This window comes from Festucalex cinctus, chromosome 13, assembly GCF_051991245.1.
Source record: "Festucalex cinctus isolate MCC-2025b chromosome 13, RoL_Fcin_1.0, whole genome shotgun sequence".
Classification (NCBI taxonomy): Eukaryota; Metazoa; Chordata; class Actinopteri; order Syngnathiformes; family Syngnathidae; genus Festucalex; species Festucalex cinctus.
In genome coordinates this window covers 10,889,709-10,909,368 of record NC_135423.1, presented here as the reverse complement: position 1 = coordinate 10,909,368, position 19,660 = coordinate 10,889,709, and the positions used below count along the sequence as shown (strand labels likewise).

General features: G+C 41.1%; 2 protein-coding genes across 3 annotated transcripts; both read left to right on the top strand.

Moving 5' to 3' along the window:
• Positions 1–12,100, top strand: egln2 (egl-9 family hypoxia-inducible factor 2). Of its 2 annotated transcripts, none has more exons than XM_077542080.1 (6): positions 1–283; positions 761–2,182; positions 8,098–8,217; positions 8,797–8,933; positions 9,379–9,446; positions 9,537–12,100. In XM_077542080.1, the coding sequence occupies exons 2-6, from the start codon at positions 986–988 to the stop codon at positions 9,587–9,589; spliced, it is 1,575 nt and encodes a 524-aa protein (XP_077398206.1). In that variant the 5' UTR covers positions 1–283; positions 761–985; the 3' UTR covers positions 9,590–12,100. The 2 variants fall into 2 exon arrangements, with proteins under 2 accessions (XP_077398206.1, XP_077398207.1); XM_077542081.1 differs by having other exon boundaries at positions 1–298.
• Positions 12,101–12,965: 865 nt separating this feature from the next.
• tmem160 (transmembrane protein 160) lies at positions 12,966–17,270 on the top strand. The gene is made up of 4 exons (XM_077542057.1): positions 12,966–13,263; positions 13,336–13,360; positions 14,854–14,946; positions 15,093–17,270. The coding sequence occupies exons 1-4, from the start codon at positions 13,048–13,050 to the stop codon at positions 15,398–15,400; spliced, it is 642 nt and encodes a 213-aa protein (XP_077398183.1). The 5' UTR covers positions 12,966–13,047; the 3' UTR covers positions 15,401–17,270.
• The last annotated feature ends 2,390 nt before the right edge of the window (positions 17,271–19,660 follow it).

Genomic DNA, 19,660 nt, shown 5'->3' with positions numbered 1-19,660 from the left:
GGGAGGAGGAGAGGATTATGTCGAGTCCACTCATCAAGAAACACGTACGCTCGAGGACCGAGGAGAGGGACCTCCCCGGGCATCTCCCCGTGCCTCGGTCGTCTCGTGACGACCCGACTCGTTTCCGTCCATCGCCTCGGTACGTGAGCTTGTTTTGAATGTACGTGGGAAGGAAGGAACGAGAAGGCTGCGTGGACTGGAAGTAGACAATTCCGGAAATAACATGCGTACACGCAGCCTGTCACGTACGCTCCGGAGTGGATTTGCATTGCTGTGGGCTGAAGTAAGGGAGCATAAAGTAAGCATCAGGATTGTTTCGTTTCGCTTCATTTTATGTTAAACTCTCAAATGTTGTTGTTTTATTTTTAACTGAAGCTATAGTTTTATTTATTTTTATTTTTTATTTTACATGATTTTAGGCATAAACTGACGACAAAAAGTTAAGCCGGTTGGTGATGGCTTTACCGTTTTGAATTGTAGCTACATATAGGCCTAGAAACAAAATAATTTAAAAAGTTTAATGTATGTAATATAAATGGCATATTAGTGCCTGTTTACAATTGTTACCAGTTCAGTGGCAAACATAATTTAGAGTTTTATGACAGTTTGGTTGCGTGGTGACAAACGTGTGCATTAACCTTCAACATGCATAGATAAAAACAGTAACTTAAACTAACACAGCATTTATTGCCTGCTCAATGATAAATGACCTATGTCATGCTATAAATAGGCCTAAAGTATCTAATTTTACCCTTCACAGATACACAACACAGCCTCAAAATGTTTCTGCGAATAATGCAGGCTGCTCTGCAGCTTGTTTCTGTTCAGGGTAACAGATGATGGTTGCCGCGAAAGCAGGAAAAACAAGGCTAGGACATGAAAGTGTTCACATCAGAGCTCCTCTCCGTCAGACGACCCAGCGGCTCAGCTAAAAGATGAAGGGCGTACGTGTGCTACGTGCACATCCAGCACATGACGTGATGAAATGGAGACTTTGGGAGGCACGGAGCTCTTAAAGCCAAGCTCTGCCTCCTGCAAATCGGTAGCAGTTTCAGCGTTTCAGGAAAGGAGGATCAGCGGCCAGCAGCTCGCCTCTACGCCAGCCGAGATTGTGTACGCGCAGCCGACAGACATGGGCATCAACGGCTTGTGCGGGCTACTTGTTGGGGGTCCGACTACCGACGAGTTTCTGGTGGGTCTAGCCTCCCAAAGCGACCCCCGTGGACTCACAACCCCGATCAAACAATGCAGAACGGGTGTGCCGCTTTACAACAGTGGCATAGCGTCTCTGTCTGTGGAAGGAACCCCCGCGGGCGCTTTAGCCCACACACCAAACCCAGCACAAATGAAGAGGACCTTGGGGACCCCTGTGTACCCCCTCACCAGCAGAGCCTGTCTGTTAGAGAATACAGACCCTGCCATGATAAGGAGGATCAATAATGACCTAAGAGCTAGACAGCAACAACAGAAGAGGAGAGGTGGGGAGAACCGGGACTTGGGTTCTGAGACTTTTACCGGGTCAGCAGAGGTGGAGGATCCTGTGGACACAGTTTTTACCTCGTTGGAATCTGACTTGAAGCGAAGGAGATTGGCTGATGGAAGTATTGCTCACAATTTTTCAGCTGTTAGACTGGCGGCTGATTGCAGTAATAGTTGCTATGGTGACCAGCTGATTACCAGCCAGTGTGTCCCTCCCCAAACACCTTTCAGTCCTGCGGTCCCCCCAGCCCAAATTATCCAGCACAACATATATCAGCCGGCAACCCCGGACCCTCCATATGACAGTCATACCTCCCCAGTGGAGGTTAATGGAATCCCAACACCTCCGCCGTCAGAGGTGTCCGTCTGGTCAGCTGAGCGTGTGGCTCTTCAGTATATCGTGCCTTGCATGAAGAACTACGGCATATGCGTTAAGGACAATTTTCTTGGCCCTGTATTAGGCGAACGGGTTTTGGAGGAGGTTGAAGTCCTAAATCAGAACGGAAAATTCCGGGGTGGGCAGTTGGTGAGCCAGAGAGGCATTCCCTCTCGCAGCATCCGAGGTGACCAGATTGCCTGGGTAGAAGGACACGAGTCGGGGTGTAAGAACATCGGGATTCTGATGTCTTTCATCGACGAGGCCATCATGTATAGTGCAGCCAATGGACAGCTGGGAGACTGTGTCATCAATGGACGGACTAAGGTGAGAGTTCATGCTGGATTTTATCTATTTGAAGTTTGATTATGGTCATGTAATGTCGGTCGTATAGTTACTTCCCCATAAACATGTTTGAAGTTCAGATTGCACAGTGGGTAGCTTATTTTCTCCCCACCTCGGTTTAGGCTCGCCCCAACCAGTGCCCTCATCATGCTGGCACCCAGAGGAAGAAAAATGCACGTGAAGCTATATCGCCTGGAAATCGGCCCAGCTATCTGTGGCTTTGAAGGCAATTCTATCCCATCTTTGGTTAAAGTTTGCCAACATGATGATACACTTTTAGTAGTAGTCAATCTCTGTCATTTTTAGGGCTAATTATTGCACTCTTTTTAGCTACAAAGTAAATAAAAAGCTGACAGGAACAATGTGACACATTTTCGCCCAAAATGACCACTTCAACCAGAGTCAAGAGTTTTGAAAATCGGATGATTTGTTCCGCACAAATTAGGTTTTTGTGTTGGGGGGAAAAAAAAAATTGCCTTTTTGGGGAATGTTTTTGTGTGGTATCGTCTATTGAAAATCCATTCAAAAAACAGTATCTTGATTATTTCTCAACATCTCCTCCATCCTTTGTTTAGTTTGTTACTATGGGAATCTGTTCTCCGATTGGATGACAAGTTTCAGCTATATCCACCAATAATTTCATGCATGCTGAAAGTCCGTGAAGTTCTTGAGGTCAATTCATCAAAATTAATGAAGTGGTGTCACTTGCCCTAAAAACTCGACTTAAATAGTGCAAATTGAACATTAGCCGTGAAAAGAGCATAGTGTGTAGTAATCCGTTTTTTTTGTTTTTGTTTTTGTGAATATCTATGTTATGGGGGATTTTACAGGCCTCTGATTTGCTCTTTCATGTTTTGGGGAAAATTCCAAAGAAATGGTGGCCACTCTACTGAGTTTGTGATGAAGCATATTACCAGGACGTTATGTGTGAAGTGTCGACGGTCACCTCGAGTTGCTACTTATGTTCTCCCAAGCAATAAATGTGTCCAAGGTCTCTTTTTAGGGATGGGCCTAATAATTGGTTAATGATTACAAATTCGGTAGATTGTAATGAATTGTTGTTCTGAATGGAGCACTGTACGCCACTTGGTTGCAACCAGCCGTCTAGACTTGTTCTTCTTTAGAGTATAAACAGCAATAGGAAGTTGAGCTACAGTATATCTATGCGGGCGGAGAGATTGTGCAATTCCAGTAAAAGCACTATTTAAAGCACAACTTCATTCATTGTTAATTTTTCCCATAGTCGGAAATCTTGATTATCAATTCTATGTCACGAAGTGACTAACTGCTAACACACACATCATCGTAGCTTAGCAGGTACAATATTGGATTGTAGTTAAATTGTGTTGTATTGCTTTTGTACACTTGGTATGTTTTCACGGTTCCATTATAGTCCAATAAATTCCCTTAAGTGTGCTACTTAAGTGTAAATTGTGTCTTGAGGGACTTCTACTCAGCTCACATTTCTGACTTTACCATTTTAGAACAGATTAATTATCATCTGAGAATTGATTGGACTCCACCTCCACTTGTGCATTGATTTCCAGTTTAGTACAGTCCTCATTAGTACCCAACAACCTGGTTCACTCCATCTGTTTTCGAGCATCTAGCCCTTGCCCCATGTCTCGCCATTTACGTAAGACCAAGGCCATGTTTGGACAGCGCCGACCTTTGCTTCACCAGTACCACGCTGTTGTCAAGTGTACTCGGACAGAAGGAAAGCAATGCAAGATGGGTCAGGTGGTTTCATATAGGAGTATTTAGTCTCTTAATAACTGGTGCATTGTCAGGTTTCCACAATGTCCTGAAGAAAGACTGTGTTGACAGCGGTTACATTCCATTTTTAATAGCAGCCCTTAATGTTTCTGCATGCCATCCAATTTCTTCAGACGTGTGTCTGGCTTTCACCACTACGTCATTAGAACAACTCACTTTTTTGGTAGTTAGAAGTTTTCCATGTTTCCTTGGTAACAAGCCCATACTGAGAACAGCTCTACGTTGTCTGAAAAATATGTATCAACATCAGTAACAGCGTGTCGTATTAATATGCTGCAACTCTCATTAGTCCGGAGGAGACGGGTCGTTCTGTATGATTGATTTTGGTCACTCTATTGTATGCAGTTTTGCAGTATGTGCAGTTATGTAGTGATTGGGGAGCCATGTAGCAGAATCTGTGTCATTCCGAGCGTATGCTGCAGCAGCCCGTCCTCAAATGACCTTCTGGTGCTCAGTAGTGCCACCATTCCATAGCTGGCAGTAACAACACTTACAGCTGTTACACATCTACAGATGTAGACCGTTTTATTTTCTGCCCACCGTCTTTTCAGAGAATGGAGAGATTTAAAAAAATATGATTAGTGGTGAAAGATATATAATTTTTGACAGTGGATGCTTTTTCCAATTTTGTAACTGAATATTTAGTAAACATAGTTAGACTGGGAGCCATTTCTTTATCTGCACTGATCATCAACATTTTTGCTTAAATATCTTTAGTGGATTATACGATTCAGGTGTGACTGTTTAGGGGTGCAACGGTTTCAGATTTTGTTGTATGATAATAATCTGAGAAAAAGGAAGTAGTACCCCAATTTTCTGGACTATTAACTAACAAAGTTATTAAACAAGGCATGGTCCATTTCGTTATAACTTTATATAAACAGGAAGTGAAGTGTAAGGTAAGTCATATTGCTATCGTAGTACTGAAACATGCTCCAACAAGCAAGTCATTTGTTTCTCATTTTGCTAAATGAGCTATGATATTGAGTAGGAATGAGATGGTTGTACACCTAACAGTTCTTTATTCGTATAATTATCCAACAGACTTACACATAAAACATCGTGATAATAGCTATTAATCATGTCTGATGTTAATTCATGTAATATCCTCTGCCTGTTCTCCAAGTGATTAATTCAACGTACAAATACCATGACACTGACAGATAGTAACTTAACATAATTTCATCCCTGTCTGAAAATGATAAATGTGATGTTTGACCCATCACTGATAACCCCCTAAATTCATAGCTGATTCATGGCTAGGGCACATTATTGACCCATAAAGGCATTAAAGCGGCAGGGGTATTGCTTTTTGAGCGCCAGGTGTACCCTGCCTCAGGCTAAAATAAGCTGGCATAGGCTCCAACTCACCCATGACCCTAAGGAGTAAGAATTGTATGGATCCCTATTGTTAATTTTTCTCATATTTGTTGTCAGTAATTTTGTCAAATGCCTATCCCTTTAGGAAATACTGAAAACAGAAAACTGTATGAAAATATATCATTGCGAACGATAAACTGTTATACTCACGGTACCTTCACCCATTATAAGGGCGCTTCTTCAGCCCCTACATCATCTCCTAGCTGCAAATCATAAAAGGCATGGACCCTCTCAGTTTACTTTTGTTCTTGTTCAGTACAGCATCTAATGCCTGAGCAACCACCACCAGATCGGCTTGTGGCTGGCACACGTTAAGCATCAATGGCGGTGTCCGACGGGGCACACAATGCTTTGTGCCAATTAAACCTTAATTTACCGAGGGCACTGATCTCAGCAGAGATGTGACGTGAGCCGAGGCCCGGAGATAGGATCGCAGCATGCTGTGTCACGCCGTGTGACGTTTGTTTGTTCGTGTGTGTGCGTAGGGCTCCTCTCATCAGTCACTGAGTGCATATGTGAAGCTGACGTCAACTGTACAATTAAATTGATGATTCAGCTCAAATACTATATACTGTATATTTAATACCTTCAATTTAAACATATTCCTACTAGCACTTTTTCCCCAGTGCCCACTGTTTTGTAAAATAGCCTCATGAATAGAGTAGTCGTTGATTTAGAGCTGCCTTACAAAAGGAAATGCAGCTACATTATCAGGTTGCAATATCCAATGAGATCCAGTTAGAGCAAAAATATCACCTTCGTGAAGATAGTAACATTATTGACACAGTTGACAATTACTAATGAGTACAAACACTTTAGAAATTGACGGATGAATTAAAACATTTATGAAGGCCATAGGCAGTTAACTAGCAGCACAAATTCAAAGTCACTTGGCTGAGAATGAGAAACATGAGTAGGATGCCCTTAGGTCCCGCCTCACTGAAAGCCACTGACAAGTGGCGATTGTGCTAGAAATGTTTGTTTTGATTTCCTCAGGGTGGTAACTCTTGTTGTAGCACAACATCGACGTCGGTGTCGAGCAAGCCGAGCCCAATCGATATTGCAACCACGCGGAACCTGTTAGTCATGAATGACGCACGGCTGCAGCTCAGGTGATGTGATGCAGAGAGGTTCCAGTGTTTCCACCCGGAGCAATATACGTTGACAAAGGTGACAGAACCTTCATCAATTGAATTCAGCCAGTGGTGTAAAGTGGGGTGTGTGTGTGTGACCTGGGTCAAGCGTCAAATCTAGTCATCTACAAGCTTATGTATTGCATTATTGCATGGCTAATTTAATATAGCCTGCCACCGCTAGTTGGAATGTGATAGCCCTACAAGTGGGCAAGAATAGACACAATCAGCAGTCCACTTTCACTTTCATACACAACCTGCTACTGCCAACTGATGCCCAGGCACCCAGACTGACAAAGACTGGCTAACAGTTAGCCCGTTATTAGCCAGCTGCTAATGTAAGCTACTGACAAAGACTGATTAACAATCGGCCAGTTATTATCCAGAAGCTAACCTGAGCTACTGACAAAGACTGGCTAACACTTAGCCAGTTATTAGCCAGTTGCTAACATGAGCTACTGACGAAGACTGGCTAACACTTAGCCAGTTATTAGCCAATTGCTAACATGAGCTACTAGCCTACTGGCGAAGACTGGCTAACACTTAGCCAGGTATTATCCAGCTGCTAACCTGAGCTACTGTCAAAGACTCATGGCTATACTTAGGCCGTTATTAGCCAGCTGCTAACCTGACAAAGACTGGCTAACACTTAGCCAGCTGCTAATCTGAGTTACTGACAAATACTGGCTAACGGTTAGCCAGGTAATAGCCAGCTGCTAAAATGATAAACACCTAACTGTAACAAAGACTTGTTAACTGCTAACTTTATTAATCATTACGCGCCCAATGATGGCGCCAATGAAAACAATTTATCACGATATCACTTTTTTTCACCCACATAAACTAGCGATGCAGTTTCCTAGCACTGCTGGCTATAATCATTCAGAATCTCTCTCTGCTGCCAGCCAGTAAAATAGTCTGCTGTAGTTACCCGCCTAGTCAGCGGAGATGTTTAGAAATCTCAGAAACATGATCTTGTTTCTGTAGCCTGCACTCATGGCGCACACTTTTTTTTTTTTTTTTTTTTTTTAAATAAGTTTTCACTTCATGATACATTTTAAGGCCATTTCAGGCACTTTGGTGCTGGAATGTGCACTGACTTGAGAGCAGTCACGCAGGTCTGCGCTCCCCAGTGAGAGTAAGCCCCCCCGAGCTGCCACACAGGCGTTAAGTGGGGGAAATACCAGCATGAAGCCATTGTTTCCATTGTGGATTTCAATGTGTAGATAATAATGTTCAGCAGCTGCTGAACTTCCACGTTTGTTTCTGTGCTTTAGACACTGTGGGGACCTAACTGGCCACAACATTCGATTTACCTTCAAAAAGAGCCTAATCTGTTTAAAAAAAAGAAAAAAAGAAAAAAGATTAAATCCTTGTTGTTCACTGACGCTTAAGAGAAGTCCTACATTATGTTGGTCTCTCAGACTGAGAGGTGTTTCTAAGACCCAGATATTAGAAATATCTCTATCAATCGCTTCAATTCCACACACAGTTTCCAGAATACAGTACAGTGTAATAATTCATGGCACAAAACCACTATAAATTTCATTTGTAATATGTAATAGTGCTGAACAAACAAAACTAATCATCCTGTTTCCTCCGTTGTAGGCTATGGTTGCCTGTTACCCAGGGAAAGGTGCAGGATATGTCCGCCATGTGGATAACCCAAACGGTGACGGCCGCTGCATCACGTGTATCTACTATCTCAACAAGAATTGGGATGTCAAGGTATGATTAAAGAAGTGAACCACCACAATTCATGGTGATTAAGGGCTAAGCCCTGTCTAATATTCAAAATTTCCGTTTAGGAGACTGTATCCAGTAGATACATTTCTTATCAATGATAACAGCTGGCTATTAGCCTAAATAACATGCTAGCACAAAATGATGTGATCACTAGCTCTTTACACAAGCAGTACAAGTCATTAAACTCACCTGTTGGCATAGAATACAGGCAAACTAAGTTGTAACGGCAAAGTAGAATAAACATATACTCAAATTAGGCTATTACTAGCTGCAGTGAAAAATACGCAAACACATACTTTCAGTTTCACTTTGTGCACAAGTTGCATTTGTCTACCAATAAAACAAGGCATTTCAGACAAAAATGAAAAGAAAAAAAAACAATCAATGAAAAACTACCTAACAAGTAAATAATAAAGGATTGGCCAGTTTTCACATGCTGACCTGGAATGTATGTGGGTTCACTGCACTTGCTATTGTTAGTCATTTTTCCCCTCCATGTGTAGCTTGAACACCAAAAGTAATGGTTTTCTTTCTTTTTCATCTTTTCTTTTTAAATCATAGACACAAGGCGGGGTGCTGCAGATCTTCCCCGAAGGCAAAAACGTGGTCGCAAACATCGAACCCTTGTTTGACCGACTGCTCATCTTCTGGTCGGACCGCCGCAACCCACACGAAGTCAAACCGGCTTACGCCACTCGGTGAGCTTCAACTTGGGACATTTAGAACTTTTTTTATTTACGTCACTGAACGGCATCCATCCTCCTCTCCTAGCTGGGGGGCGAGGTGGGGTCAGAGGCAGGAAGTATGTGTTTCCTGAAGGGGTGGGGGGGGCATGCCCGGTGGGGAGGAAGGTTCAATTGCAGGGCTCGTGCTGACGAGGCAACACACATGAGAGACAGGAATAAACAAAGCAGCCCCACAGGAGTGAGGAGACATTTTGGAAATTAACCCCTCACTGACCTAAACATTAGCTTACTTTCCACTTACGTTATAGCGCTAATGAGGGTTTAAAACAATTTTCACCATAGATACAATGGACATCCCAGCCTCAAATTGTCATTTTACTGAACAAGCCGGGTTATTCTGTTAATCTGCTAAAAGTATCTTACATGAGATATGTTCCTAATAATGGTTGTCTTCCAGGTATGCCATCACAGTCTGGTACTTTGATGCCAAAGAGCGAGCAGAAGCGAAAGAGAAATACAGGCTAGGTGAGCTGAAAAACTCTTGCTAATTCTCTGTGAAATCATTCGGGTTATATTGTGACAAATGTGCTTTTTCTCTGCTACCTGTGTCCATAGCATCGGGACAGAAAGGTGTTCAAGTGCCTGTCAGTCAGAACAGCAGGACATGAATCCCTGCTAATCAGCGGAGAGCAAGCATGCAAGCACCATGTGCCTTTCTGAGCTCTTAATGGATGCCATAAAAGGAGTTAAGGGAGTTAAACTGTCACTCGCTTGTGCGGAACGGACCGCGCTGCTCCTGTCAAGGTCCTCCCTCGTGGAAAACGAAACGTTTCTGTTCTTTAGACATCTCACCGAATCCTCTATGAGGACAATTAACTGGAAAAAGGACTCCTGTCTAGTTTGTTTGTTTGTGACTTTGCCTGTTGTCAGTAAGGTGAGGAATCCTTTTTCCCCCCTCACTTCAAACAAGAACATGATGAATCCAATCGGAGAGACACAAGAAGCATCGGTCATCAACAGGACGATTTAACCCTGCGATGACCTCCTGCAGAGATATGAAAAGGCCATTATGGAGAAATTATGACTACTTGAGTGAGGAGAAGATGGTACTTGTTTACTCAGTGCTCACCATCCACACTAAGCTGAATTGCCCTGGATAGAAGGTGGCATACGTTTTTCATTTTCTCTCGATGGCTGCCTAATGAGAGTGACTACATGAGAGAGAACTTTTTCACTCTACATTTTAGAAGTGATGTGGACCGACATCACTTCATAGCCTCAAACAGGGTCTCACTTGGGTGTTTTGTGTGCACGTGTATGTGTGCGTGTGTGGGTGTATGCGAGTCCACTTGTACCTCGTACTTGCTCAAACACAAGAAAAGTACAACATATGTCTACCACATGCTGACAATAACTATAGTTAGAATAATAATAAAAAACAATTTGTACACTCACCGGCAACACCTGAACATGCATGTAATACAATACAAGAGCTGTATTTACAGATGAGCCCAAAATTATTCACACCCTGACAAAAAAAATAATATTGCAAGTGTAGGTCTGTGTGTTGGGATATATTTGAGTTTCCATTATATTGTTTACATAGACAAAAAGTCCCTTGTTCATCAATATTATTCATACACAGGTGCATCATATAATATGCATAAAAACCTTGTTTATGTCAGAAATCACATACAGTGTTTTGTCGATATAACTCGGTTCAACTTTTGCGGCCTCGCAGTTTTGCTGATTTTTTTTTAATTTTTTGTTTTGGGTGGGGTGCAAATTTTTCACAGTGGTGTAATGCTTAAAAGAATGCTTAAAGGAGAGAAATGTGAAAAAATGCTAATGCCTGTCTGAAAAGTGTATAAAGTGTGTGTGGAGGTGTTTTACAGCCTTAAAACATATATAAGTGAAAAAAATACATTTTTAGATTAAATAAATTTCAACTATTATTATAGGTATTTTTTATTATTTTTTACGTAACCCTAGCGATAAACAAGGGAACACTGTAATATCCATGCAAAGTCTTTGAGTATTTAGTTGAAAAAGGTGGAACTCATTCATATTCATGAAACAAATTGAGGAGGGCAATTCCTACCCAATTTATCTAATTTGAAAATGTCCTTTCCTAGCTGTAAGCTCTTCATTGGATCCCTTCTTTTTGGGGCCAGCTTGCGAAAAGTGAAAATCTGCGTATAATTGAATTTGGCGCTGATATTATAAATGCATTTATAAACAAAACAAATTGTTGAAAAATAACAACTCCGATAAACTGGCAATAAGCCTTATTTTTTTTTTATTTTTTTTTTTATTTTGATTTTTTTTTCCGGTTGAATTCTAAATAAATAAAACAATGGTGAATATTTGTCACCGACTCTAAAATAACACGTTTTGCTACTTTCTTGTAATTTCAGGCTAGAAAATGCTCCTTCAGCTTGTAAAACAAACTTCAAGTCAAGATATGAATCTTTTTGGGTTGAACTGTATGAATATAATAATTATTATGGTTGTAGTTTGCAGTGGAGTCGAACTGCACTGCATCATGACAATACTTGAGAATGCATGTACTGTACAGTTTTTCACTATTTACCACTAACCAAATAAGGTAACCAAAATGAACAACAATAAGCATGTATTCCTCCATCAAAACTGATGATTATGGTTCGAATACAAATCTTGTATTGGATTCCATTACAATGTGCATGTACTGGTGAGTTGATAAATGCTAATATGCTAATTTTTGAGAGCATAATTCTTATTTCAAGACATATGTAGGAATAATACAAAACTAAGCACAGGGTTGAGCACACACAAACCATATATGTGAACTGCAGTGTGTACTGCCTGCTTGTGTGTGCATTTGTGTGGGTGTGTAAGCGTGACTTTCTCAATGGGTATTTGCACACGTGATAGATCTACTGTCTTGACAGTAGGTTACAGTTGTTTGTGTTAGCCTGGTTAAAAAGGTTACAACAAAAAAAGCACTTTATTGAGTGAATTGATTGAGCGTTTGTAAAGAGGGGAAAAAAAAAAAAAAGAGCCAGATAATGGAGTTACTCTACTGGCTGTGGTAGTTGAAGAAAATGCAATAATGTTTGTTTTTTTTAATGCTTGACAACAATCAAACCAATTGTGAACTAATGTGAAAATAAATAAAATCAACTGCAGAGGAATAATGCCTCCATGTTATAGTTTTTATGAGTTTCAGAAGTCCCAGCCATTGCTACAAAATGACTGAGACAAGCAAACGCAACCAAGAAATAGCACTGACCTTTCCCTCATTTTGTAGGAACACACTGCCCTTTATAACCCCAAAGCTTTAAAAAAAAAAGAAAAAAAAAAAAAGTAGCTGCTTTATGGTGTAGAGTGCCTCATTGTCTACATTGAGAGCGTGCATGCAATGCAGAGACTGGTGGAAGAAAGAAGAAGGTGCGGAGGAAAAAAAAGCAAGCTCAACAAGACAGCATGTGAAATGGAGGTTCACACTACTGTGGCTGCTTTAGAGTGCCTCATTGTTCACATTGTGTGTGCACATGCTATGCAAGAGACTGAGACTGGTGGAAGAATGAGGAGGGATGGAGAAAAAAAAAAGTAGTCTTATCCAGAGTGCCTCGTTCTTTACATGAAACCGGACAGTGGTGCTAAAAGGTTGCTGTACTGTGCTGAAAATATATCTATGACATCAATTAATCAATTTTACTCATATTATATTATAGTCAAACTACAAAAGTCATCAATCCCTACTTCATACTGTTAATGCCTTACTGCCTGTCTGATAATTTGTCAGTCATCTTGAAGGTATTCAGATGACTAGTAAACATCTATCTATCTATCTATCTATCTATCTATCTATCTATCTATCTATCTATCTATCTTCTGTGTGATGTTTGATTTTCTGGCGCCACCGTGCGTGTTATTCTGCGACCTACATGTTACTTTATTCTGTGGCGTCTTCTCCTATCGACCATAGGGGGCGCTGCCCAAATTCCACTCATCCAGCTCGTCCAAACTGATTGCTCGTTGGCTCTCACCAGAGTTCAGAGTTCGCACGGAAATCGTGTTGATACTTTTTCCGCCCACCGAAAGCACTTTCGATTTTGGCGGTCCTCCAACGAGCGATGTGATGGCCTTCCTACGCTTGTTCATGCGGCGGCACTTGCCCATGGCCGCGGCACAATTGTCCCGCATCGCCGCGAGTCTGCCGAGGCCTCCCGGCGGCGGGCTGCCGAACTCCACGCGACGGCAACTCACTGACAAGGGGCCGTGGGGGAAGAGCCGGACACCAGAGCTACCATCGCAGCAGTACCAGCTCACAGACCTCGACAAGGCGGACGCTTTGGTAGTCTTAGTCAGCTGCCAAATATAATTTGTTGTGGTTTGAATTAAATGGTTTTTTTTTTTCCCCTGGCAGATGCTGAGGAAGTCTCACGAAACAGGTAATGTAGCAAAGTTCACTGAAAGCTGGAAGCAACTCGTCTGTGTGTTCAAGCAAAAAACCCTCACCAACCTCAAAATATGACGACAAAACGGTGCCAATAATTCATCTTGTAAACATGTAGGCCCTATAGAAGCTACAATTACAAGAAGGTAGTTCATGTGGCAAAGAATTCTGACCAGTGTTTAAATCTACTTCCGTGTTCTGAAGAGCCGGACAATGTCTTTTTTTTTTTTTTTTTTTTTTTTAAATAAACATTCTTTTTCTTACCGAAAGAATAAAATAGGGAAAATACGAAAAGTGATATTTTAGGATGACCCTAAAATGCCCTACAGTATGACAGTATAACCTGTACAGGGAAACTGAAATTGACCTTTTGAAATGCTTTCCTGTGACTCTTTCAGTCTCAGATTTTAAAAATTAATTCGGAAAATGTATGTATTTCAATATTAGATGTAATATGCATAAATGTTTCTGTCTTACTAAAATAAAGGCAAATGAACCCATATGAAAGACACTACCTGTGTGCTACTTGTTGAATCAGATTAAATCAATAATGCAAACAAATCAGTGGTTTTATAATTTCAACTTTTAATGTTTCATGAAACAATCTTAACGGGATACTTGACTCATTTAACCATTTTCAGCAATAAAAAAGGTAATGTTTTGTCCAGAATTAATTTGATAACTTCATTATTTTTTCATGTACAATTAATACCTTCAAAAATATTTTTTTTTCCACTTACTGTCCGCTGAAGATGACATTACCTGTGCCGAGGAAGTAGGTAGCAACCAATCATGGCTCAGTTTGCTGACCAATCAGGTGAGCTGTGATTGGTCATTACCTACTTCCTCAGCACAGGTGATGTCATCTTCAGTCGACAACAAGTGGAAAAATTACCCTTTTACTGCTGAAAATTGCTCAATGAGGCAAGTTATCCTTTTAAGCACTGAACTAATCAATCAAGAGTAGACCCTAATGTGAGATCATCATGTTTGAAGCCTCACAGTGGTGAAATACTGTTGATCTATTGATGTTGTCATTTTGGTCTTGAAGCGAACTGTTTCACCAATTACAATTATTATTGAACGAGGGTATTTACTGCTTGATTCATGGTCATTCAGCATTTTGTCAGAGGGTAGAAAGTTGTGCAAAAGATAATGAAACATTGAACTGCTGAACATGTGCATTCCAAAGTTTCGAAATTAATTTTACCTTTGACAAGCTTTTTTTTTTTGCTCTCCGTAGGTCCAGAAAACCTCTTTGTGTTTTGCACTATCCCTTTCTTAAAACTACTTTTCTGGTTTGCTTCCTTCTCTATTTTTCAGTACTGCGCTAGAATCTCAAATTATTGGCCTTTGTTCTAAAACTTTTGTGTCAGTCCCACTTTTTGTATAGCTTACAAGTTTGTTCTTCCCTGTGTTGTGGCAGCCATCGTTGCAAGAAACCCCCGTCCAAACATCATCAAATTGCTTGAATCCCTTTTTTGATAGGTTTCCTGTCGTGGTTCCGAAATGGTCTGCTTGCGACCGGAATCGGCGTCATCGCCTACGTGCAGAGCGAAGTGGGACGAGAGGCGGCATACGGTAACTGAGCCAAGCAGCTGTAAGACGAGCTGTGGATGTGGCTTTTTACAGATACAATATATCACAGAATAATACTTTTGTGAAATATCACATTAAAAACTGCTCTTTGGAGCTACGTCCTAATACTAATGTCTGTTTCCCCAAAGCCTTCTTCTTTCTGGGTGGCGCCTGCGTGACCTTCGGCGGCGCCTCCTACGTGGGCAGCCTGTTGGCCCTGCGGCGGCTCATGCTGCTGTCGGTGCCCGCCCTTCTGATCCAGGGGGTCATGGTGGGCAGCGTGGTTCTCTTCTGGCTGTGCGCCGTCTCGCTCTACATCGGCCGCCTGGAGGTGGAGATCATCCACGAGGGCGACGACGAGGGCGAAGAGTGCCAGGAATGCCGCGACAGACGCGAGCACAGGGGCTACCGCAACCACAACGTTGATGACGGGGATGGCAAGGGGCCTGACAAGTAGACAATCTTCCGAAGTGTGAGTGTGTGTGTGTGTGTGCGTGGATATTTGAATGCAGGCCGTGTGTTTCACTGCAAGCAGAACTAAAGTGGGTGTTAAAAGGGCCAAAGCCAACTATGGACTTGCGTTACAGAGCGCTTTTTTATACTGGCTACCCCACACATTATTATCTGCACGCTCAGGCCACAACATTAGGTACACCTGTGCAATCTAATATGATTCATTACAATTTATTTTGTTTGTGAAGGGTGAAATACTGTACTAGAAACACTTCAAACCACAATATATACTGTTAAATTACCATCCTTCATGATCTCAATTAAAATTGTACGGAGCCCCTAAGGTGACATGGTAGAAAAAAAAAACAAGTTTGCGTTCCCTCGAACGCTTTGGGAAAGCTTTCCCACCGCTTTGTTTCATGTTTATGAACGTTCCGTCCTTGTCGATTTTGGTCACATGGAAGATGACCCGGAAGTGTTTACGGTGCACCTAAGGTGACATGGTAGGCGAAAAAAAACAGCTTTGCGTTCCCTCGCAATCTTTGCAAGGGAACACAAAGATGTTTTGCGAGGGAACGCAAAGGTTGTTTTTTTCTACCATGTCACCTTAGGGGCTCCGTAAAATTGAGAATTTGCATGTACAGTGCATATAAAAATTCCCCCACTTAAATATCTGTTTTGTGATCTTTAAAAACTTAAAACAAGATAAATGATCTCAACGCTTTTTCCCACCATTTTGCCCTATAACTTGTACAACTCGTCATATATTAGAAAAAGGATATAAAAATGAACCGAGATAATGTGGGTGTCCTATCACCTTCAAACTCATTAAATGAGAGCACCACGGACGTATTTGAAAACCTAGCCTGCTAATGCTGCCTACTTGCCGGAGCAAGAAGTGAAGCCACTGGCGGCCATATTGCGTTGCTACTCACTCAAGGCACCTAACTTGAATGCATTGATTTTGCAGTTGCATTGCCATGTTATTTTCTATCTCTACAGCAAAAATGCCACAGTGTGCGATATGCGGGTGTCTAGGAATCTGAATGCACATTTCATCTGTCAGAATGCAATTGAAAGCATCTTGGAAAACATGTTCTGCTCAAATAGACAAGCCTTAGACAAAATGATACGAATTATAAACAGTGAAATTAATCACAGGCACTTTAATGACGTTGCGTGTTTATGTTGAGGTTGAAAGTTATTGGTTCTTTCTGAACATCCCAGTTATATGAGGGTGTGTTGAGTAATTTCAGTTCATTCTTTCTTCCCCTGGCTCACCAAAACAAAATAATCAATTGTTGTACAGGTTATTTATCTCATGTATAGTGGAAAAAGTTTTTTACATCACCAAAACCAGGCATTTGAACAGGGGTGTTTTGACTTTTTATATCCACTGTAGTTTGTGCAGTCCTACCTAATAGTGTGTCCTGTTAGTGCAATTTTGTTTACTAGACTGTTTACCAGATCTTTTTATGTGAGCTTGTAGGTGAGTGTATGTTTCAGGATGTTTTTTTTTTTTTTTAAATGTAATTTGTAAATGTGATCCAAGGGCTTACAGCAACCTTTTTTTTTCTTCTTTTTTTTTTCTTTTTTTTTTTTACAGTGGTGTAAGCATTTTATTTTCAAACAAGCTTAGAACTTTGTTCAACTCCTGTTGTGTAGCCACAGTTGATTTTGTTCCTCATTCAACTTTTAATATAATGTAAGTTTGTAACCTTGAATCACAATTGAAGGGAGTACAGTACTACACCTGCCACTTCTCAATGGAGGTTGTATGTGACGTCAGCTTTATTTGTATTTATTGTTTACTGGTTGGTGTACACTGTCAGTCTACACATCATACAGTGGAATAAAAACGTCACTTGAGCCAAGCTATTCGTTTTCTTTTTGGTTAACTTATCAGAACCAGTCGTGAACATGTAGGAAATGACACATTTCCATTTTTTATTTAATTTATTAGTTAACGGGCTCAATTGTCCTCACCAAAAAAAAAAAAAAAGAAGATATACCTTATAGTTAAGTGTTTGGGTTTTTTTTTTGGCAACAATTAGAAAACTAAATATTAGTATATTTTCTGCCACTGTTCACATTATCAAATGATCACTTCTACATCATTCCTAAGAAATTACAATGTCCCATTACTGGAATCAGAATACATCCTTAGGGGCTGATGGACAGTATACGGTGCCTTGTGATAGCATTGGACCACCCACCCCCTTGAATTTTTGGACGTTTTACCACATTTCAGACTTCAAACATAAATATAGAAAATTGGTTGGATATCCTGCCATAAATTACATGCAGGGTTGAGTATCAGACAAGTGAGATTTGTCTTTTTATCCCGTAGCTTCATGACAACGAAATAAAAAGTGCAAATGAACATGGACCCTGGAGATAGAACCCCCCCACCCCCGGCACCCGCCTTGACATGCTGAAAAAATTGGAAAAGACACTGTCAGATCCAATATCGAAGAGGCAGCGGGGATATATAAACTGTCCACACGCATGCAGTACATGTGTAATTTTTATAATGAGGCCATCATCTGAAAGCATGCATGAATATATGAACTCCCCTCTGGTATGTGTGAGCAGCGTGGGTGAGGGTAGAGGGGCGTGGGGGTCTGGCTTGCGATAACCCACCAACATGGGTGAGGGTGAAAGTCCACGATATCGCTCAGCCACCGATGCACCGTTCCACTGAGATATCCAATTAAATCATGACAACTTTTAAGGAGATGATGCCAAAAGCAGGACTATACACATTTACATAATGTTTGTAAATAGGCACAAAGAATAATCCTGTACATGAGCCCCCATGCTAAATTAGTCTAATTAAGGTTAGATTTTCAAATTTCGAATTAGGGTGTCAAATTATGGTTAGAGTTTCAAATTATAGTTTAGGTTTAAAATTGGGGTTTCAAACTGTAGAGTTTTTAGCATTTAAATGTTCCTCATTTTTAGGGCCTGACCGATTAATCGGCCGCCGATTATAATCGGCCGATTATTGGCCTTCAAACATCGGCCAAAACAATCTGCCATTTGGGCCATTTTTATTTTGTCATTGTCCTTTCATGGTATCAGCATCGGCCTCAAAAAATGCATATCGGTCGGCCTTTCCTCTTCCTTGCCCATCTTCCATTTCTTCTCCTCCCCTCATCATCCTTGCCTTCCACCTCCTCATCCTCTTCCTCCTCCTCTTCCTCGGCGGCTGCACGTGACCGCTCATGTCTGTTTGGCATGCAGCGGGCTGGCGAGGCCTGGCGCGTCTAAAGGGCAGGCCGCCTACAGGCAAGAGACGCGCGCTCACTGACAATCGCCGGCCCTCTCCGACCTCCCGAGCGCCGGTTCGACTGGAAAAAGACCCCAGAAGTTCACGTTGGAAACAGCGCGGCCTCGTGTGCGTTTTCTTGAGAGGAGATTTCTCATGTGCTCGCAGGTGCGAAATGCCACTAGTATGGATCACAGGCTTACATTAGGAGCAGACAGACCAGCTGTGACCTTCTTGTGTCCTTTTTTCAAGACCTGCTGCACAAATGTGAATGTGAATGTTTATTTGTCTTGCCATTAGCTGACGACCAGTGTCGGGTATGGACAGAGGGGCGTAGTTTGCCATTAGGCAAGGCAGGCAATTGCTTGGGGTCACTTAGCCAGCAGGGACCCCCAGAGGGCCAACAGATTTCACACAAACCGCATTTCCTTCACATTAGCAGTGCAGCAATGACAATTGACTATCTCAAATTCCCTGAGTCAGGTGTTTCTTTGTCTTTGTTAAAGAAAAAAAAAAAAAAAACATAGTAAGGCTGATAATGAAATGAAAATGACCATGTATAGTAAGGCATTTTTAAAAAAACAAAAAAAAGGACCATGTATAGTAAGGTGTTTTTTTGTTTTTGTTTTTTTTAATTAAATGGCCATCTATATAGAGTAAGGAGTTACAAAACAAAACAAAAAATGACCATGTATAGTAAGGCATAAAAAAACGACCATGTATAGTAAGGTGGGTTTTTTTTTTTTTTTTTTAAATGGCCATGTATAGTAAGGCGTTTTTTTGTTGTTTTTTTGGGGGGTTTTTTTGTTTTGTTTTTTTAAATGGCCATGTATAGTAAGGCATTTTTAAAAAAAATCAAAAATGACCATGTATAGTAAGGCGGTTTTTGTTTGTTTGTTTGTTTTTAATGACCATGTATAGTAAGGCATTTAAAAAAAATAAAAATAAAGACCATGTATACTAGGGTGTTTTTTTAAATTATTATTTTATTTT

What these genes read in the sequence shown, in the direction of transcription:
- egln2 (XM_077542080.1), top strand. Translation starts at nt 986, where the DNA reads ATGGAGACTTTGGGAGGCACGGAGCTCTTAAAGCCAAGCTCTGCCTCC. An exon ending in ACAAGAATTGGGATGTCAAG is followed by an intron (nt 8,218 to 8,796) that starts GTATGATTAAAG and finishes TTTAAATCATAG; the next exon opens with ACACAAGGCGGGGTGCTGCA. An exon ending in AAACCGGCTTACGCCACTCG is followed by an intron (nt 8,934 to 9,378) that starts GTGAGCTTCAAC and finishes GTTGTCTTCCAG; the next exon opens with GTATGCCATCACAGTCTGGT.
- tmem160 (XM_077542057.1), top strand. Translation starts at nt 13,048, where the DNA reads ATGGCCTTCCTACGCTTGTTCATGCGGCGGCACTTGCCCATGGCCGCG. An exon ending in TCGACAAGGCGGACGCTTTG is followed by an intron (nt 13,264 to 13,335) that starts GTAGTCTTAGTC and finishes TTCCCCTGGCAG; the next exon opens with ATGCTGAGGAAGTCTCACGA. An exon ending in GAGGAAGTCTCACGAAACAG is followed by an intron (nt 13,361 to 14,853) that starts GTAATGTAGCAA and finishes CTTTTTTGATAG; the next exon opens with GTTTCCTGTCGTGGTTCCGA.